Consider the following 23,098-nt stretch of genomic DNA (forward strand, 5'->3'; position numbering starts at 1 on the left):
TTCTACCTGATGGCAGCAGCGAGAAAAGAGCATGGCTTGGGTGGTGAAGATCTTTGATGATGGATGCTGCTTTCCTATGGCAATGTTTATGTAGATGTGCTCAATAATGTAGATGTAATCAATAATCATTTGATAAATTAATGCAGAAATAGCATTGGAATTGCATAATGGTACAGAGGATAGCAATTCTTGCATGTTCCTCTGAAGAAAATGTCTAAAACCTGATCACAATATACTGTATATCAGTATTTATTTGCCTAGTAAAATTTACATTCTCAGAAAAGCATGCTGTCAAAAGTTAGCTCAATGACTACATACAATACTTGTAATGGAGATGACAAGAATCAAGCAGTATCCAACATAGCAGCAGTACACAATTCTTTTTAAAATCCCTTCATTTCCATCAAACCCAAAAGAAATATTTGTCACTATAAAGAGCATACAGTACTTATCACTAGTCAATCACTGGAATACGAGGAAGAAATTCACCAATTGGCAAGTTATATTAGACCGTGGCTGATCTCTACCTCTTCTCTAATTACCGCTCTTTATATTTTTGTTATCAAGTAATTAAAATTGGATACTATTTTGAAAGTTGCAAACAATCAATAAGTTATCCTATGTTATTGTTGACAGACTAGGAAGCCTCTTGCTTCCAAACATAAAAGGCAGGTTCCTGTTTTCAAATATCAGATAAAAAAAATCCTATAAGAACTTAGTTAAATTTGATGCATTTGATTCATTCTTATGATATCAAGATCAGAATATCTTTCAGTGCCTGTGCCACTTCAGTTTTCAGGTCCAAAGATTATGAAATTCAAGTTCAGTTCCATCATTCTGTGGAAGTTCATGAGTTCATGGTGCTTGTGTGAATTTTGGCATAAATACACAAAACCCAGTCAATGTTCAGCTTTAGGAATATCTATTGTTTCAGCTTGTAACATGAAAATGAACACCAATAACGCTCTCTGTGCTTTCCAGGACGAAGGAATTCACGGTGGAGAAAGGTATGCGTGCAGGAGTTTCGAAGGTGATGGTTGTGGTAACAGATGGTGAATCACATGATAGCTACAATCTACCACATGTGATCAAAAATTGTGAAAAGGATAACATTAGGAGGTTTGCTATTGCAGTAAGTGACTAATATATCTGTATATTTCAGCTACTTAGTTATATACCAGGTCAGGTTTTCCCAGTGAGAAATAGCACTCACTGGCACCACTGATCAGGAAATTGCATCCTGCATTATCTAATTTCCGCTGCGTTCGGGAGTTACAGATTTGCTGTTTGTTAAGTTACACTGTTTGAAAGTACTATTTCTTGATAAAATTAAATAATTAGCCTTGGTTGAAATAATAACTGCCTTCTAAAACAAGATTCCACATTTGTACATATGATTTCTGGCACTACACTGCATTATATTTATTCAAGATCCAGTCATCACCATCTTAATGTAATTAATAATTTTGTTATAAAATTAATACTGCCAATAAAATAGTGCACAAATAAATACTTTATCAATATATTAATCATGATTACAATAATATTCTAATTTTAGGTCAAATTGTTCCTCTCTTTCCCCTGTACATTTGAACAGAGATAAACAAGATGACTATTTTTAGGGTTTATTCTGTTGTATTTGAATATTTAGTATTTTCCTCTGCTTCCTGTTGTTCTTTATTGCTCTGATTTCCTACCATACTCTGCCTACTCCACCCAGAGTTACTTGTCCTTAATCTGCTTCACTTTCTGCCTCTGCTCTGCTCATATGCTATAATTTCAGCCTTCAACTCAACTTGCCTTGCCCAATTAATGTCCTCAAAGATGAAAGCAAACAATTCTGTGAATGAAACAGGTGCGTCCAATTCAGAGTTGGATAGCAATGCTTTGCACCTGGTAGTGATGTGGAAGACTGATAGAACCCAGATATCCTTTCTTGAACTTCACCTCACTTCTGTTCATTGCTTGGTATTGTATTGTCTGAATCAATTATTTTCACCTCTCCTTTACCCAGCACAAGTTCAAATGCATTCCAAAGGCAATTATATAATATCCTGGATACTCCTGATACATGATAGCTTTAACAACTGGATTTAAAGCTTATTTACTGAATTTAATTAACTTAAGACATGTTCTCAAGTTTAATATTTCTGACCGTGTAATACTATGTCATACAGTCTTTGGCTGCTGTGAAAGGCATTTAGTTTGGTTTAAGTGTCACTTTGTATCCAGCTTGCATCTCCTGACCTACTCCAAAATGTTGATGATGATTGAAAAATGTTTGAGAAAATATTGAATTAAACTTAATTAGTTTTAATTACTGTCTGATTTTATTTTAGGTGCTTGGCAGTTACAACAGAGGAAATCAAAGTACTGAAAAGTTTCTGAAAGAAATAGAGTCTATTGCAAGCTTACCTAAAGATAAGCATTTTTTCAATGTATCCGATGAAAAAGCATTGGTAACGATAGCTGAGGCCCTGGGAGAACAAATCTTTGCTTTGGAAGGTAGGATATGTTTTCTCATGAATGTTATAAATTGAGCTAAGGTTTATTAGGTATATAGATACTTTATTAATCCCAAAGGAAATTACAGTGCCACAGCAGATATAGAAATATTAGAAGAGAAGAAAGAAAGAATAAAAAATAAGATACCACAAACAGTCTAACAGGAGGGGGATCATTACTTCCCTGGCTATAGGTTGACCCATTATAGAACCTAATGGCCGAGGGTAAGAATGACCTCATATAGCGCTCTTTGGAGCAACTCAGTTGTCTTAGGCTATGACTAAAAGTGCTCTTCTGTTCAGCCAACGTAGCATGCAGAGGGTGAGAAACATTGTCTAGAATTGCCAGGATTTTCCAGAGAGTCCATTGTTCTACCACAGCCCCTAGTGTGTCCCGTTTGACTCCTATAACAGAGCCAGCCTTTCTAATCAGTTTATTGAGCCTGTTGGCATCACCCATGTTGATGTCATTGTCCCAGTGCGCCACCACATAGAGGATTGTACTGGTGGCAATAGACTGGTAGAACATGTGAAGGAAAAGCCTACATACTTCAAAGGACCTCAGTCTCCTCGGGAAGTAGAGGTGACTCTGGCCCTTCTTGTACACAACCTCTGTGTTGGAGCTCCACTCAAGTCTGTAATCCAGGTGCACCCCCAGGTACTTGTAGGTCCATCCATGTCCTCACCATCAATAGTGACAGGGAGTATCGTAAGCTTAGTCTTCCTAAAGTCCATCACCATCTCCTTTGTCTTACTAATGTTGAGCTGCAGATGATTTAGCTTGCAACATTTGACAAAGTCATCCACCAAGGCCCTGCATTCATCCTCCCGTCCTCCTTCTGAGTCATCAGAGAACTTCGGTGGATGACGTGATAATCTAATTGTATACGATATTTGTACAAAATAGATTGGAATTCAAGATTTCAAAGCAAGAGTATCGTATAGTTTACTCCAGATGGTATAAAAGCAATGCTGATTTAATGGAAATAAAATATATCACAAGCCATTCATCTCATTATTTCATATCGACTACCTAAAAAGCTGGTCGATATGATATACCGAGATGAATGGCTGAAGTCATGTGTTTCAGCTTTTTAAATGTCTGTCATTTGATAGTATACTGATGTTGTCAGTACGCCAGAGCTTCCTATAGTCACCAGGATAACAAAACAGATTTCTAGAGCACTATTGTAGGCAACTCGTATGAAAAAAATAATAGAAGCGATACAATATTAATATATAGTTTTCTTTGAGCATCTTAGATGTGGTAAAATGTTGCTTGACTAGCAGTCAATAATTTATCCAATTGGATAAGGAGATATCTATTCATTTCCCATTTGATATGAAAAATGATTGAGTAGGAATGGCCATGTTGAGAAACCAGAGACAAGCGTGTGAGAGTGAGATGGTTGATGGAAGTGCACATGATGGGATCTCCACAAGCAAATCCAGTTAGTTATGGCAAAGCTATTGTTCAGTGCAGAAGTTCCTAAAGTAGAGGATGAGTGGAAGGGTCAGAGAAAATAAAGGTTTAGCAAGTGACAAGAGGAAGTTAATATTTACTCATTACTAACAGACTGAGTCAAGGAAGCGTCCAGTGGCCAGCAGGTCACTGAGCATGCCTATTTCCTGCCTTGGAGTGCATTCTTTTCTCCAGTGGCCGTAACTTCCTGGCAGGAGGTACCGGTTGATTGGAAAGCCCCAGGGTAGAGTAAGAACTCCACCTCTGCTTCTGGAGTGTTTGCTTCAACAAGGGAGGCCCATTGCCTAGGCTTAAAACTTCCAAACCTGTTATTTCATCATATGCTTGTAAATGTCTCTATCATTCAAGAACATTCTTCAACTGTCAAATCTACATCTATTTTCATCTCCTTTCCCCATCAGAATCCAGCACTTATGACCCTTTGTGTTCCTGCTTATCTCACTCCAGCAGCTGTCTACTCCCTTAATAGTACTGTTTCCCCTGCTCACTCCCACCCATTCATCTACCGCTGTCTCCCATTTCCACCCCTTCCCTACACCACCCTACCTGGCGTAGCCTGCCTGTCATTTTACAACCTCCAGCCCCCCAACTCACTCCACCAATCTCCTCAGCTTCCTTTCTCACCACTCTTTATACTGGCCATCTCACCTCCCCACACTCAGTTCCGATGTATGTTTTCAACCCAAAACATTGACACTTCCTTTCCTCCCACAAATGCTGCTCTATCCGCTGAGTTTGTCCAGTAGATTATTTGTTACTCTGTTTTAAAAAAAGACAGATACAGACACTTAAAACAATAAAAGAATGTTTGCTTTGGAAAATGAACTTCCACCTATTGTTTTTGTCAGTAGCCATTTCTTTCTACTGATATCAAATTATCTGCTGGGTCTATGCAAGGTTGCACTAGTTCTGCCTCAGTAGGCAAATTAGGTGCAAAGACGCCGGAGGAAGTCTTCACTCACACAGGACGTCCACTGACGCAACTCAGGCATCCCAGGAGCAGCATTTAAACTGGAGCTGGAGGCTGGCCCCGAGCCCATACTTGCAAATTCCAAGCTTTCTCCCAGTCAATCTGAAAAGCAATTGTAGATTGGAGTATGAGATATTTGTTTTGTCTGTGAAGAGGCTCTATAGAAGTCATTAAAGCTCTCTCAGGCCTCCACTGCAAATATTTATTGGTTCCAGGGGGTTACTTGTTGAAAAGTAAGCTATTTACCTCTGCGCAACATTTTTTTTGAATACGTGTATTATTTCCCGACTCTGCTTTTCAATTCTTCAGGAAATATCCTTGTCCTATAAATTTTTTTTGGAGTCCCTACATAAGCTGTAATAAGTCTGTGGTGTTTAGAGAAAATTAATAACGACTCTCCTTTAAAAACTTGCCTTAACTACAAAAATTACTTTCCATGCCAGTGCACCGCAGCTTTATAGGAAGTTCCCTTAACCCTGCTTCGATATCATTTTGTTTTTGCTTAAAGGAGGATAGACTATGAGCAAGAGTTGGGGGTATAAGAGAGTTCCCTGTATTGCTCTTTGGTCTAGGCTGACGGTGTGGCTAAAATGTACATTGTATTTTTTTTGGCGGGTGGTGAGGGATAGTGTAGTGTTGCTTCTTCTGCCTTCTTTGGTAGGATTCCATATATCATCTCATAGAAGTTCTCACAGAGAAGATTGCTCCAAGGGAAGTTTGAATTTATTGTGGAGGTCAGTGACAAGCTGACATGATTTTGATCACCTTTGGACTGAGACTGAGCACTTGTAAGTAGAATAGAGGATAAAATGGGCATCAATACTGATGTTGTATGGTCCAGCAAATTCCTTATTTACATGCAGAAAGAAACACGTGTCCAGATGTCAGGTCTCAAGCCAAGTATCAACCATCGTTCTGTCACCACAGAAGCTGCCTGAACCAATGTTTGCTTTATGCACCAGGTCGACAGCATCCGTAGTCTCTTCTTTCTCACTCTTATTTATGGACTTGGAACCTTGTGTGTGATTGCTGACAACCCAAGCTGAAGGAAATTGGTAATGGGAAATTTGTGGGAACTAAGAATATATTGAAAAGAGAGCTGGAGGAAGTAACAGAGGGAAAGAGATTTTGAAGCCAAGAAGCCAGCAATGGGATTTGGCTGAAGTGAGGGGTCTTGGCCAATAGAAATGAAATGTAGAAAAACCATAAGTGAAGCAGTACGGAAACAGCAGGGATTTAGAATTAACATTGAGAGGACATGGACTGAGAGGAAGAGAATATAGGTCTGAGATGGTGTGTGTATAAAAAAAAAACCACACAAATCAATGGTGTCATAGTAAATTACATTATTACTTCTCTTCTGTTACTCTATCTAATTTTGCACTAACTTTTTTAAGCTTCTGTGAGTTGAGTCTGCTCTGTTTTCTAATGATAACTTTCCATTTATTAGCAACCAGTGACAAACAAGCTGCCTCTTTTGAAATGGAAATGTCACAAGTGGGGTTCAGTACACACAGTACAGAGGTAAGTTACTGAGTAATCCATAAGAGCACATTTATTTCTCAGTTTTGATCAAAGTTCAGTGTGGGGTTATTTTTAATAACCACTGCACAACAAACAGTAATTCCTTGGGGATTACATCCTGTATTCCAAATATATGATCCCAATGGGAAAGGTCCGCACCAAGAGTCTGATTTTATAAAACGTGTTCACCCTGGGTGCTTTCTTCCTTTTGCCACTTGTTCTTGATGGCAACCTTGATTTGTTTATTATAGTCAGAAAGGGTTAATAATTAATACAAAATACTCTGCAGATGCGGGGGTCAAAGCAACACGCACAACACGCTGGAGGAAATCAGCAGGTCGGGCAGCATCTGTGGAAACGAACAGTCAACGTTACGGGCCGAGACCCTTCGTCAGGACTGAAGAGGGAGGGGTCAGGGGCCCTATAAAGAAGCATTCTCCTTCCCACCCTCCCCCATCTTCTTTATAGGGCCCCTTCCCCCTCCCTCTTCAATCCTGACGAAGGGTCTCAGCCCGAAACGTTGACTGTTCGTTTCCACAGATGCTGCCCGACCTGCTGAGTTCCTCCAGTGTGTTGTGTGTGAGGGTTAATAATTACCTAGCTGCAGGTAATAGCGAATCCAGATTGTAATTTGCTGTTGTGAGCCACAGTGTAAGATTTGAATATGTACAATTGCTCAAAAGTAGTTCACATCTTGCAGGCATCTTTTTTTTAATTTAAGCAAAGTTATCTGAAACAAACTATCAGTGGAAGTTCGCTATGTGATGTTAAGTATAATGGCAATTCTTCGTAACAGCATCTGGATACTGATTGGAAACCATCTTCTGTTAGTATCAACTGAGATTTTAATATTCTATTTATAAACTCAATTAGCCAAACTGCGTAAACTTAGATTGCACATTACTGGGAACAGTCTTACAAGGCTGGAGCCAATGGTTCAATCAGAGTAGTTCAGTAGGTCTCCCAGGCATTGTGCTGCTGAGTATAAAACTCCCACACATACCATGCGACTAATTGCCATATCCGCCAATACATTCCACCTCTGGTCCCCAGCGGTAATGCACAGACTTTCTCGGCTTCCCCACCATTGCACTGCAGTTTTACCTCTCCACACCTACTGCAGGAATCCCAACTGGTTTCAGTGGGGATTCGAAGACTACATGTGATGAGGTAAAGGGGAATCTTAAGTATCTTTTGTAAGAAGTTATTTCACTCTGCTTTGATATTTTTAACTATTCCTGTGTGTATTTTTGTATCTTAATTCACTTTCTTATCATTTAATTGCTTTATAATTATTGTCTTTAAAGTTAATACTTGTGTGCTTTTGAATGTAAAGAGATATTTAAAATCTGATGAACCAGTGATAGACTTGCCTCCTGTCAACTCCTCGTAGACCTAGAGAGCTCTCTGCTGTTACAGCGGGGAAGTGTGATCCAGCCCAGGTGGGTATGGACATCTGAATATTGGTTGAAAGGTGAGGCATGTCGCCATCATGTTTTTACCACATGGAAATTAAATTACAGTATTTAATTTTGCTGTGTGGTTTTCACCTTAGGATAGCATCATATTGGGGGCTGTTGGAGCCTATGATTGGAATGGAACAGTTCTTCTGGTGAACAACAATGGAACGGTCATCCCTGAAAATGAGACATTTTTCAACAAATCAGTAGAAAGCAATGAACCCCTTGCTGGATATCTTGGTAAGCAAGTCATTGAGCTGACTAAAGCTGCAAGTACAAATTAAACCTTTTTCTATGAGTATTTGCTGGTTGAACAATGTGACAACATAAGATAAAGCAATCGCAAGAGTCACTGTTTCTTGTCATGGTGCAGCGTTAATTACTGGAAAGTACCTTTTTGGATTTTTGGTACCATTCCAATCTTCGAGTTTGGATCTGCAGGGTTTGAAGCCAGCTAGTTGGAGAATGTCAATAGGATTCTAGATTGACATTCAAAAAAGTATCTGTGTGGTGTGAATGAGCTTATCCATACTAATAATCAAGGGCCTGAATTATTGATTCAAAGTCTTGCCACTCAATATGGCTTTTAAATTTAAGTCATCAAATAAAAGCTATTCTGACAAAAACCACAAACTGTACTGTATTGTCACAAAATCTATCTGATTTTCTAATGTTCTTTAGGGAAGAAAATCTGTTTTCCCACTCTGTCTGGCCTGTGTATGACTCCAAAACATCAATGTGCTTGATATTTTTAAATACCCTGTGAAAGAACTTGGCAAGCTAATCACTTCAAGAGAAATTAAGGCTGGGCAATAAATAATCATCTCATGCTATGAAAGAATTAGTTTTTCACACAATAATTTAAAGGTACAGAAGTAATTGGCAATCTTTAGGAAACCCTTCCACTGTATTTATTACAATGATAGCTTTACTATGTTGTATTCTCATTGTTACGTTATTTGGATAACAGTTCTTACTTTTGGGAACCTTCATTTTAGAAATGTGGCTAGCTTATTGTTGAGTGAGCTTCATAACAATTTCAGTTGTTGCACATTTCCCACTTTTACAGACTTCCATTAAGCAAAAATGGAAAATTGTAGTTAATTCTGGATTAAAAGATTTATTTCCTTATTTCCCATGTTTGATACAGGACACCATAACTGAATTTATAAGTTATGTATCTGGTAATAATATTAGGGGCATATCTACTCAACAAAACCCATTGTACTTCTACTTGATGAACTCAGCAATACATCAGATATCTGTAGTTTTAAATCAGATAAACTGATTGATGTTGACTTAATATATTGATGCAATTTGGTTGCTTTGAAATATTTTTTGTTCTGCCTGAGCAACCTTTACAACCTTATCAATTTCAATATTTAGGTTACTCTGTCAGCTCTGTCTCAGTTGTTGGAGATGTGTGGTATGTTGCTGGACAACCTCGGTATAATCACACAGGACAAGTTATAATTTATAATTATAAGGGAAAGCAAACAAGCATTATACAGACCCTGAAAGGAGAACAGGTATTTCTCTGTTATGATCGTGTAATATATTTTACCACTAGGCTATGCTCTATCCCATAGTATCTTTGATAATAAGGCAAATGTCGAACACACACATTTGAAGGTTGCATTTCTACATAATTAAACATGAGCATTTAAATCTTTTTTCTTCTTGCTTATTTTAATCAAATGTTATACTGTATGATAAAATATGTTTGAGTGTTTAATTTAAGTAGTTATACATGTAGCTCGTTCCCCAAATTCTGGTTCTAAAAAGAAAGTTATTCCTGTGATTTTATTCAATATCTTTTATGGAGGGTGGCACAGAATGTCTGGGAATGAAAGCCTTTTGTACATTTATTAACACAGTACCCAATAAAAGCTCTCTACATCTAAAAGAAGTAGGGCACTTGGATTTTTTGGCACCTTCAGTTAAATATAGTTTGCATTTATTGCAAATGTAAAAGTACCAAAAGCAGTTTTGTTACTGGCTTCCAATTTTGTTAAATTACCTCAAAATTAAAATTGTTCCTCAAAACTCCCGACTTCATTTGTTTAAAAAAAAATTGTGTTGTGCCGTAGCCAATGATGGAATAGCTGTTTCCTCACATCCTTGGTTGGTCTGGGAAAGGGTACCTGTTCACTCCTTCACTGGCTTTAGCCTTGAAGCTCCTTTTGTTTCCGTGCAGACAATCGATTGGGAATTCTTAGATATTAACCCTGAGGTGATGAGGGGACAAAACTCGTAGTAAATTTATTATCAGAGTACATATATGTCACCATATACAACCCTGAGATTCGATTTCTTGCAGGCATACTCAGTAATCCAGGAAAGATATTAGAATCAGTGAAAGACTGCACCCTACAGTCAGACAACAAATAGTGTGCAATAGACAAAATGGTGAAAATTAAAAGAACAAAATAATAATAACAAATAAATAAGCAATATATATTGAGAACATGAGTCCTTCAAAGTGAGTCCATAGCTTGTGGGAGTAGTTCAGAGATAGGGCAGGTGAAGTTGAGTGAAGTTATTCCCTTTGGTTCAAGAGCCGATGGTTGAGGGTAATAACTATTCCTGAACTGGGAGGTGTGAATCCTGAGGCTCCTGTACCTTCTTCCTGATAGCAGCAGTGAGAAGAGAGCTTGACCTGGGTGATATGGATCCTTGATAATGGATGCGACAGTGCTCCATGTAGATATGCTCTGTGGTGCGGGGCTTTGTCGGTAATGGACTGGGCCATATCCATACCTTTTTGTCGGATTTTCTGTATAAGTGCTTTGGTGTTTCTGTACCAAGCTGTGATGCAACCTGTCAATATACTCTCCACCACACATCTATAGAAGTTTGTCAAAGTTTTAGATGTCCTGTTGCCAAATCTTAGAAAACTTCTTAGGAAGTAAAGGCGTTTCTGTGCTTTCTTCGTAATTGCACTTGCATGCCGGGCCCAGTAAAGATCCTCTAAATGATAACACCAAGGAACTTAAAGTTGCTGACCCTCTCCACCTCTGATCCCCTGTGAGGACTGGCTCATGGACCTCTGGGTTTTCTCCTTCTGAAGCTAATAATCAGCTCCTTGGTCTTGCTGATATTGAGTAAGAGGTTGTTGTTGTGGCACCATTCAACCAGAGCTTCAATCTCCTTCCTATATGCTGATTCATCACCATCTTTGATTCGGCCAGTGACAGTGGTGTCAACAGCAAACTTAAGTATGGCATTGGAGATAACCCCATATCAGGATAGTGTATAAAACTTTGAGGAAAATTTGCAGATAACATTTCCAGTGTTGTTTTTTTCAGTCAGAACGCTAGACCTCGATGCATATCTCAGAAAAGGATATCTTTCTCTGGGTTCTGACTTTGCCTGCCATGGTTCATTTAGTTTAAACATTAAGGAGCTGTAACCTACAACATCATCAGTCAATAGGTTTTACTTTTTCACAATAGTGAAGGCCAAATGATTGATTACAGGGTGAGCTGGGGAAACAGGCTGATGAACTGGGATGCTTTCATCCATCTCATAGCAATTTTATCAGAGGAATGCACACTATTTGTCATCACAATAACACAGGAATCAGTCACCAGCCACACACTCGTGCTAAACCAACTTGTTCACAATTTTGACATCTTATTCAACCTAATCAATCTTCCCAACAGCAGATCCTTTCAATTATGTGGGGTGGAAACTTGCAACTCCACCTCGTTCAGCTTTTCTGCTCCATTTCTTTTCAAACATTTCTTTATCACCCGGACTCAATTCTTCCAGTCCTCTTCTGACTATCCTCCATTCTCCATCATTTGTGAGCTTAAAATTATTTAAAACACTTGTATTCTTATCCTAGAGTAAAACCTACTGTCTTTTCCAATTGAGAAGTACCAAACACAGCTTTGTAAAGTTAAGTAATATCCAAAATATCCTTCCAGCATGTTGACAGAATCAGCTGATATGTGTATTTTATGATAGTAACGCTGTTGATTTTTTTTTTCAGATTGGATCCTACTTTGGGAGCACTGTGTGTGCTGTTGATATCAATAAAGATTCTCTAACTGATATCCTTTTAATTGGAGCTCCAATGTACATGGGAATGGAAAAAGAGGAACAAGGCAGAGTTTATGTATACACTTTAAAAGAGGTAATAAATTTGCACAGTCGAGTTCTCAAGGAAGCATAATTGTAAACCCTTTCTAATATCGAATTAAGTCCTTGATTCTTCAGTACTTGCAAATTAAAACTGCAAAATGATTACATGACATACCTTGTGTATGTCATTTGATCTTATTGTAGTCTAGCATACTACAAGCTAGATATTCTGCAAAGGGAATAATGCAGATGGGGTACAGAATTTGTTTAAGTTGCATATGCATAAAAGCAAGTTAAAGACATTGTTCAAAGTAACTTTATTATAAAAGTACATGTATGTCACCACATACAACTCTGAGATTCATTTTATTGTGGCCATACCCAATATGTCCATAATAGAATATTGTCCATAATAGAATATTAACCGTAATAGAATCAATGAAAGACTGCACCAACTTGGGTGTTCAACCATTGTGCAAAAGATAACAAACTAAGAGAAATACCAAGAGAAAGAAATAATAATAAATAAATAAACAACAACTATGGAGAACATGAGACGAAGTGTCCTTGAAAGTGAGTCCATAGGTAGTGGGAACATTACAGTGATGGGGCGAGTGGTTATCCCCTTTGGTCCGATAGGCTGAAGGTTGAGGGGTAATAACTGTTCCTGAACCTGGTAGTGTGAATCCTGAGGATCCTGTACCACCTTCCTGATGGCAGCAATGAGAAAAGAGGATATTCTAGGTGGCGGAAGTCCCTAATGCATGTATTAATGCTTTGTTTCTTCTTTTTATCTTGTTTCAGAATTTGTTTCAAAGCCAGATGGAACTTGAGCCCTTAAAACAACAGTGCAGTTGCCTTTCCACCATAGGTCTCCACACTAACAGTTTTAATGAGGTAAACATCAAGGTTTTGTTCTCTGTTGAAATTATTTTCCCAATAGCATTAAACCAAATCTTATAACTTTAATTACACACACAAAATGCTGAGGAACTCAGCAGATCAGGCCACATCTATAGAGAGGAACAAACAGTTGACATTTCAGGCTGAGCCCCTTCCTCAGAATGAAGGTCTTGGCCTGAAATGTTGACTTTTATTCCTCTCCATAGATGCTGTCTGATCTGCTGAGTTCTTCCACCATTTCGTGTGTGTTGCTCTGGATTTCCAGCATCTGCGGAATCTCTTGTACATGTGTTTTTAAGTTATTTTTGGACTTCGGTTATGATCAAGTGAGACCAACTGCTTGGAAACTGGATTTGTATTCCCATTTTCAAAATACAGCAGCACACCAAACAAATTTGGGAAATAAAATTTCATAACCATACAGAACCTGAAGGATGCTGGATCATTCCATGTATCAGGGGTCTCCAGCAACTGCCCAAAATGGTTATTAGTGTCTCTTATGGAATTGACTGAGGAGTCCAAAGGTGCAAGAGTACGAAGGCAAGGGTAGCAATGGCTACTAATAAGTCGGGTGAGCGTTTCTGTTTTCATGAAAACAGCTGGCCCAAATTTTGTTAATGAGATCTAAATCTAATCTGCCTCAATTTCCATCTTCCTGAATGAAGAATGGTATCAGTGCAGTATACTCCTTTCAGGCTTGAAAATGGGCTCAAGGGGATTTCTGTCCATTGCTTTGTTTACCAGATGTGGACACAATTGCCAAGAAATTCATTCCTGTCAGGTAGCCCAACTGCTTTATATAGTAACATCAGAGTAATATATTTTGCCCTTGAAATAAATTTTGAAAGAAGACAGCCTGATGAAGTTATGTTGAATCCACAACACTGATTATGTTTCCCCACTGGCTGAATTTTTAGTCCACCATGTATATTTCCAAAGTTCAAAATAAAGTTATTATGTATGACACAATATGCTATTCTAAGGTTTATTCTCTTGCCTGCATTCATAGTAGAACAAAGAAATACAATGAAAAAAGACTGTCAAGTATCCAATATGCAACCAACGCATCTTTACGCACCTACAGAAACCCTGAGACATTTACCTACACAAACACAGTTAAGAAGTGATTTTTTTTTTTCATCATAAACCCTAATGGGTAATGTGTGAATACATTTAATAAGAGTCAGAGTTAACAAAATACCTGGCAATCCTGATTTTGAAGCTTTCATTAACTGTGAGATGTATTTTCCTTTGGGACCAGGAGACCAGAGAATCATTCCTGTACTGATTCCATAGACCTTGGGGGAGGTAGAAATAGAAAAGAAAAAAATATTTGTTGCGATAAATAAATATTGTGCATCATACTGGAAAATGTCCTTGGATGTTAAATTGATTAGAAGTAATTGCTGAATTTTTTTCCTGCATAGCAAGATTGGTGGCTTAACCTAAAATGGGACTGAGCATTGCTTCAAATCTTGCAGATTTTCTAATCAGAAATGGCTGCAAACAAGAGAGTGGCCAAGTAGCCATCAGCACCTTACTAGGAGGTAGAGCAAAAGCATATTTAGCCCCTAATTACATGGCCATTTTTTTCACAAAGTGGCAGCAAGACTGTCATAAACACTAATGTACAATTATAATTATTTGAGGAAGAAGTCTAATAATATTGAGTCAAAATTTATGTTTCCAGTTGTGTCTGATATGCAAATTCGTGCCACTTCAAATTCCTAAAATAGATTCTAATAATTTAAAATTACAAGAATCTGAAATCAATTAAACCACTTGAATAAATGAGTTGCATTTTGAACTCACTGGGACAAATCCTTGAGGGCATTGCTGGCAGAAACTCTCGGTGCTACTGCCATTTTCTCAGAAGATCATCAAAGCAGGTTAAGTGCCTGCCCACGGACTTTGGCAATTTTGTACATCATTGTCTGTTGTGGAGCAGACTTGAAAGGTCGAGTGGGGCCTAGTTCTGCTCCTTGTGTCCATTCAGTCATGAAAGAGCAAATAAATTGAATGAACCCAACTTCCAAATCAATAACAGGAATACTTCATTCAGACCATCAAGCCTTCTCTGCCATTTGATTTCATTGGCACCTCAGGTCTGCAGTCCCATATATTCTTTAACCTCTTTGTATTCTGCGAATCAATCTACATCTGCCTTAAGTATATAAGAAAACTCTCCTTCCACATCCCTATGAGAAACAAAGTCTATCAATTATTTGAGAGAAAAAAATAATCAATCTCTCTTTAAATTGGTACACCCTTATTTTTAATCAGTGATCTTGAATTCTGGTTTCACCCAGAAGAGGAATGATCATTTCAACATTAATCCTCTCAGGATCTTGTAGGTTTCAATAAAATCCTATCACTGTTCTATATTTTAACAGATACTGGCGTAGCCTGTCCAAACTTTCAACATAAAGTAACCAAAACATTAGTCTTTGTGTAGTAAATCTGCATTGGATTATTTCTAAAACCTTGATATCATTTCTTCAATGAAGAATACAATTTGGTGCAATGTTCCAAACACAACTTAACTATGCTATACTTCAACTAAGCCTCCCTACTTTGGTATTCATTCCTCTTATAATGATTTTCCAGTCACCACCTCCCCCCAATTGATAAGAATTTCATCTTGCCTTGAATATTTCTACCACTGCTTTAAATTTCTTCCTATTTACTCTACCTATGTGCCTCATAATTTTATGCACCTCTTCGATTCTCAGTCTCCAAATTAAGTAATATTTGTTCTTGAATATTGGGGATGCTAAAAAGTGAGGCATTATATCTCCTGAATTTGCATTAAAAAGTACTGAGAAGGGGAGTATTTGGAGAAGATGGAAGAATGACAAAGGAGTAATGGGGGGAAGAACAGTCCCCGGAGAATGGGGAGGGGGAGTCGCATCTCCTGGTGGAATTTTTTTTGTAGCTGGAAGACCTTTCAAAGGATGATCTATTGAATATGGAGGCTAGTGGACTGGGAGCAGAGGGCAAAGGGAATCCTCACTTTCCTCTGGGAGGGTATAGAAGGGAGTGAGAGCAGAAGTGTAGGAAATGGAACAGACATGGTTAAGAACCCTGTCAACTATGGTAGAATAGTTGTGCAAAAAGGAATTACAACCAGAAGCACTACTATAGCAGTCATCAGAGTAGTTGAGATACGCATGGAAAAACTAAGAGTATACGTGGGCAAAAGTGAGGACTAATGTGTGACTCTTAGTTTAGCATTGGTTATGGGTCACTGACCTTTCCCTGAAATGGAGCTAGAAAAATAGAATTGGGGAAGAGAAGGAACAGAGGTGAGTGATGTAAAATTGTGAGCAAGGAGAAAGCGAGTAGCAAAAGTGATGATGCTTTCAAGTTCTGAACAATAGCAAAAGCAGCACCAATACCATCCTCGGTATATCAGAAACTCAGGGAATGAGGGGACTAGAGGACAGGACATACATTCCATTAAGCAGTGGAATACATATGTTTTTTATGCCTCTACCTTTGGTAGATTTAAGCACATAAGGAAAATATGTGTGTTCTGAAAACAATCTTATTAATATAAGGGGATGTGGATGTCTATTGTGGGAACATTTGATATTGAAAGTGGCAGCATATTCAAAGATTCTTATTGTTTATTCATTGGGACAAGTAATACATCTTTAATTATGGGAATTTGAATGAAATCCGAATGCAATAAACAGTCAGACGATGTAAATTGAGATACAGGAAAATTGATTTTAATGAGATTGGATTGCACTGATAACATTCAAACTGTTTACATCATGTGGAATAATAAAGCTATGGGAATTTCCCTGCCAGATTCCAGGATAAGTACTTTCATCTGCACTGATTAAAATTGATGCATTGACAATGCACATACACCCTTCTTACTGCCAGATTTAAAAGGATAATTATATGAATTGGGTAAAGCAAAATTGGCTGAAACACTGGAAAATAGGTGCTTAAGTTAGCTACTTTGTCATCAAAGAATATTCTTGTTCAAGCCAGGATTTTGAAAAACATCGCAAACCAGCTAAGTTTTTTACTTCATCTTCAAAATTGCTTAAAGTGATTTGTAGGCTTCATGTTACCTTTAAACTGAATCTAATCTGTAAAGACCTATCACATTTACTTAAAGGAAACACTAAGGAACAAACTGAATTAGAAATTGATTACATGTTGATTTTTTTTTAAAGTATTTTTAGATTAGGTACATTGTTTAATTTTGAAAAAGAATTAAAATTTAATTGTGTGCCCAGAAACGTTCTTTTTAAAATCTCTTCTGGAAAATAGTAGCCTCAAGGGACATGTTAAAGTATTTCTGCTGAGGTTGGTGATGCCAAAATGTGTAGGTTCCCCTCAGCACACAAGTTTTATCGCATAGGCCCAAGACAACAGACATGATATAACTGGTGACATGTAGATTATTTGCATAGAGAACACAAAATATTTCCAATGTGTACTACCAGTACACATAGGACAGCTTCATGTTTGACAATTTAATTTTACATGCCCAGGCATCATCCTTGATGACGATGGCTGAGTTTGTCATCAAAACACCGGTTAAAACCGGTACTGTATATGACAGATGAATCTCAAGACATTTAACCTCGGCTTTAATAACTTACAAGTGCATATATACAATATACTCTTGGCTACAATGTAATCATTCAGTTTTGTAGGGATGTATATAGTAAGTGATATCATTGATACACTTTAATAACGTCAATAAATTATGACTGGAGTGTGGCCAAGTGGTTAAGGCGTCAGTCTAGTGACCTGAAGGTCGCTAGTTCGAGCCTCAGCTGAGGCAGCGTGTTGTGTCCTTGAGCAAGGCACTTAACCACACAGTGCTCTGCGACGACACTGGTGCCAAGCTCTATGGGTCCTAGTGCCCTTCCCTTGGACAGCATCGGTGGCGTGGAGAGGGGAGACTTGCAGCATGGGCAACTGCCGGTCTTCCATACAACCTTGGCCAGGCCTGCGCCCTGGAAACCTTCCAAGGCGCAAATCCATGGTCTCACGAGACTAACGGATGCCTATGTAAATTATGACTGAACTCTCTGTCAAAAATATAAAGAAGGATAGAAAATAATAGAAGTGCTTTCATGCTTATCGTGAATATTAGTCGCACATATTTTATCTTTGGTGCTTTTCGTAGGCCATAAGTGAAGATCACAAGTGCTCTGAGCCCCTCCGGCAACCATGTGGTTCCCGCTTTGGAACATCCATAATTGCAGTTTCAGACCTAAACCTCGATGGCTACAATGATGTTGCAATTGGAGCCCCTCTGGAAGGGAACCACCAAGGGGCAGTCTACCTCTTCCATGGATCCGGCACAACTATTAACAAAAAGTATTCACAGGTTTGTTGTTTATTTAGTTTGATTTTATTAAACATTTATTATACAGATCAGGCAGTATTTTCATTGTTCATATGTTAAGGTAATATGTTGCCTGTGTAGACTTCATAAATATTTTGAGCATTTTAAACAGTATAAAGCTTTTATAATTTAAACAAAGAATACTGGAAATATCCAGAAGACCATGCAGCATTTGTGGAAGAAAATAAACAATCAACATTTCAGACTATTAATATACAATTGAAATTTCTTTTGTACCATAGACCTTCAAATTGCTGCCAGGGAGGCAGGTCATGATGGCTTAGAGGCCAAGTTTGCAGACGATATAAACATAGGTGGAGGGACAGGTGGTGTTGAGGAAGCAAGGAGTCTGCATAAGGAGTTAGACAGATTAGGAGAATGAACAAGGAAGATGGAATACAGTGTAGAGTGTATATGGTTATACAGTTCGCTAGAAGAAATAAAGGTGCAGACTATCTTCTAAGTGGGGAGAAAATTCAGAAATCAGGGGTGCAACAGGACTTGGGATGCCCTAAAAGTTAATGTGCAGGTTGAGTTGGTAGTGAGGAAGGCTAATGCAATGTTAGCACTCTATTCAAGAGGATTAGAATATAAAAGCAAGTACGTAATGCTTTATAAGGCATTATTGAGACCACACGTAGTACTGTGAGTAATTTTATTGAAGAAAAGATGTGCTGGCATTAGAGAGAGTCTAGCGGTCGTTCACAATAATGATCCCAGGAATGGCAGGGTTAACGTATGAACAGCATTTGATGGCTCAGGGCCTGTACTCGCTGGAGTTTAGAAGAATGATGGGGATCTCATTGAAACTGTCAAATATTGAAAGGCCTAGATACAGTGGACATGGAGAGGATGTTTCCTGTAGTTGGGGTGTCTAGGACCACAGCCTCAGAATAGAAGGATGCACCTTTAAAACAGAGATGAGAAGGAATTTCTTTAGGCAGAGGATGGTGAATCTGTGGAATCGATTGCTACAAACAGGCCAAGTCATTGGGTATATTTAAAGTGGTGGTTGATAGGTTCTTAATTCATAAGGGTGTCAAAGGTTGCGGGGAGAAGGCAGAAGAATGGGGTTGAGAGGGATAATAAATCAGCCATGATGCAATGGTGGAGCAGACTTGGGAGCTCAAATGGCTTAATTCTCTTCCTGTGATTTATGGTCTTATGCAATAATAATCCTGGATTGTGAGGCTGTGGCAGGGACAGGATGAGTGGCAATGCTCCACTTGTGCCATGGAGTGGACCACTCTGGCTGTTAGCACTTGAGAAAAATAACACTAGGTTACTCTAACCTAGAATTCTGAGTGGTTTTAACAGACACTTGGCCACAGGTAACCATCCAGGTTCTTAAAGTTAAAGTGTAATGGCTTTTGACCCTCATTTGGTATATGAAAGAAAGCTTTATGGGCACAAAAGATCGGTGCAATCTTGGGTTAGATATTTTTAGATGGCTTTAAGATGTCTGTCATTGAGAGTCAAGTGGGGTAAAACAGTCTTAAGTTCTGCTTACTACAATGGCATCAACACACAAAATGCTGAAGGAAATCAGCAGGCCAGGCAGCATCTCTGGAAAAGAGTACAGTCAACGTTTCAGCCCGAGACTACAATGGCAGTATTATCCTCTTCACATTTTGCTCAAATAAAACTTTGGCGTAAGTAAAGGAATTAAGTGGAAAGCAGTCTTGTTTGAGAACAGTTCTGATTAAAGTCAACTGTAATTGACTTTCACACAATTTTTGAACATGGAGAAACTATGGTTTAGGCCAGGATTTCCCAACCTTGTTATGTCATGGACCAATATCATTAAGCAAGGAGTCTGTGGAGCTCAGGTGGGGAACCCCTGGTTTAGACCATAAGAGGGAAATATTTGAAGAAAGAGACTGCATCATAAAATCAATAACTGAGGGCAGTCTCTTTTGTGGCTGAATACACAGCTAATTCTAAATACATTCAAACGCTTCTATTAATCATCATTTAATAAGAGTTGATTTCTTAATATTCAATAGGTTTCAACAGGTACATTTAATATCAGAGAAATGTATACAATATACATTCTGAAATTTCTTTTTCTTTGTATGTAAGTATTTTGCAGTTGACAGAGCTCATTTCTAATTGGTCATATCTCAAGGAATATTTTTTAATGTGTTGTGACTTCATTAAGTGGTTACGTGCAAACTAGATCTGTAGGGGCATTTATAACAGCCTGAGAGTTCAGGGAGGTAATGGGCAGCTAATATTCTTTCCAACATTTAAATGTTTTAGTGACACAATGGGCTGCTAACACTAATTCTTTTTAATATTTGGTGGTCAGGGTTCCTGGGTGCTGAGAAACTTGAATGTTAAAGATCAGGACCAATTTCTGCTCTTCCAGCACTGAACGTGGGGAAGGAGCTATATGAGTACAAGCTTGCATTTTTAATTTAGTTCTCACTCCTACCATTGGTGACTCATGCCATAAGATTCAACAAAATCTCCTACTGACCTTCCCCTGACTCCAAATTCCTGACACTCTCCCCCAAGCTTTCAGCATTAAAGTCTTTCTTCCAAAGTCCTACCTCCAACTCCTCCCCTGACTCCAACATCCAGCACTGTCCTTGATCTCTATTTTTCATTAGCCGTCCATTTTTTTGACCTCTAATGTTTGTCTCCTTCCGTTAACCTCCAATCTACAATCTGTTTGCTCCCTACCAGCAACCAAAATCCAATTGTCTCCCCCACTTGCAATGCTCAACACTTCCCAGGCCTGATCAGCCCAGTCGGCACAGAACAGCACTGTAGCAGAGCCACCGTCTCACAGTAACCGAGACCTAAGTTCAGTCCTGACCATGGATGTGGTCTACATGAGGTTTACATGTTCTGCCTGTGACTATGAGGGATCCCCCTGCTATTCCAGTTTTTACCCACATGCTAATGATGTGCAGATTGTAGGTTCATCGGCTACTTCACATTGCCTGTCATGTTGGTAATATTGGAATTGCTATACTTCAACTAAGCCTCCCTACTTTGGTATTCAATTCCTCTTATAATAATAATCTTCCGGTCACCCCCCCCCCCCCCCCATTGATAAGAATTTCATCTTGCCTTGAATATTTCTACCATTGCAAAAGGAAAAGGATATTAATAAATATTTCGATTATTTTTAGAAAGATGAAATTGCTTCAGTAATAAAACAATTAAGATGCACTGCTAACTTTAACTTCACTGTTATGATGAGCATGACAGTATTTAGCTCATACCCAATGTAAAAATAAACATCATTCAGTTGTCATCATTATTTTCTGTGTAAAACAGTGAATGCAATTGAAAACCGTCAATCCAGAATTGTCACAAACAAGCTGTTTTTCTTAAGTCACGGCCAGTCATGAAAAAAAAATCAGGATTTTTTTCAATATTAATCATTCTATGTTAGTTAATGAAAGGTGTTTATTTTTAAACAGCGCATCTCTGCATCTTCATCAAATGAATCTTTTATGTATTTTGGACAATCGATCGATGGTCAGATGGATTTAAATGATGATGGGCTAGTGGACCTTACTATTGGAGCAGTAGGTGGTGCCGCCCTCTTCTGGTTTGTAGTGGTTTTGCATTATTATTAGTGGAATATCTACTACATTGCACAAGGAGTACATACAAATACAGTATAATTTAATAAGAAAAATTATCAGTATTTGCAATCCTTTGGTCTGAAATTCACAAATTTCCTGTCAAGTCCTCTGAGCATCTGTTGCACTAACGTGCAAAGGGACCTGAACATCAAACAGGTTGCAATGTATACTTGCATGCTTCTGCATAGCCTTTGTCCTTAGTGGACCATGCATCTGAGGTTTGCTTCAGTATTATTCCAGAACTCCAGTGCTTTGAACTAGATAAAGGTAGGTCCCCTTTAAGCACAGAAGTTAGCTCTCGCCATAGATTTCTATTGAGCCCTTTTCTGCCCTACGTTGTTCTGTTTGTAACTCCTCCCCAACTGAAAGCCCTTGCACCCCCACTAAACCTCAGCATTAACCTGCCCCACAGAGATCACAGATTGACTCCAGTTACATCCCACCTCTCTACTCCAGCAGCCAGTCTATGTCACCCCACTATTTTGAATGACCCGACCCTTGAGCTCCCTTCAGGCCTTGTACACAATCCAATTATATAGAAGCAGGTCCCTCCCGAAGAATGTTCTCATCACATACTATTTATTAGTTTAATATGCCTTTCCTTTGTGTTTCAATTTCTAGTTGCCCTTTTATCCTCACTGTTTTCATTTATGAAATTTACGGGATTCCCATCATTTCAAAATCTATTCCATACTTTTTGGCCATGAGATCTTTCCCATGCTTTCTCACAATAACATGCAAAATCGATCAACGCTACAAAATTATATCAATGACCTGATTTTGAGGTAAAGGAGACTTACATTTCTGTCAGAAAGAATGGGTTCAAAGCCTTGTCTTTTAAACTATTTACATTATTTTTATGTATAGAATGCAATTCTAACTCATTGAGTTTGATTAGTTTTTTCGGAGAGTTTCAACAAAGTACTTAAAACATTGCTGTAAAATGGTATATAATATATTGATTGTGTTTTTTTTAATTCATTATTAGGTCCCGGAACATAGCTCAAGTGATGATTAGCAAACTGCAATTTCAGCCCCAAAAAATTAATGTTCAAAACAAGAACTGTGTCATTGATGAGAAGCCAGCAGTGTGCATTTTGGCAAACATCTGCTTCAATCTCCGGCTGAAGTCCAATAAACCTGAACCAGTTGGTATGTTTTCTGGCATGGCTGGCATAAC

The 23,098-nt window shown here is 38.4% G+C and overlaps 1 protein-coding gene across 1 annotated transcript in view; it reads left to right on the plus strand.

The window, feature by feature from the left end:
* The window catches only part of itga1 (integrin, alpha 1), a 219,315-nt gene that overhangs the window by 117,116 nt on the left and 79,101 nt on the right, over positions 1-23,098 (plus strand). Inside the window, 10 exon segments of the mRNA XM_072252495.1 lie at positions 982-1,132; positions 2,340-2,505; positions 6,408-6,481; positions 8,037-8,181; positions 9,328-9,470; positions 11,939-12,082; positions 12,835-12,927; positions 18,092-18,295; positions 21,751-21,881; positions 22,907-23,070. Coding sequence (XP_072108596.1) covers positions 982-1,132; positions 2,340-2,505; positions 6,408-6,481; positions 8,037-8,181; positions 9,328-9,470; positions 11,939-12,082; positions 12,835-12,927; positions 18,092-18,295; positions 21,751-21,881; positions 22,907-23,070 — 1,415 coding nt within the window.

Source organism: Mobula birostris, chromosome 3, assembly GCF_030028105.1.
Source record: "Mobula birostris isolate sMobBir1 chromosome 3, sMobBir1.hap1, whole genome shotgun sequence".
NCBI lineage: Eukaryota > Metazoa > Chordata > Chondrichthyes > Myliobatiformes > Myliobatidae > Mobula > Mobula birostris.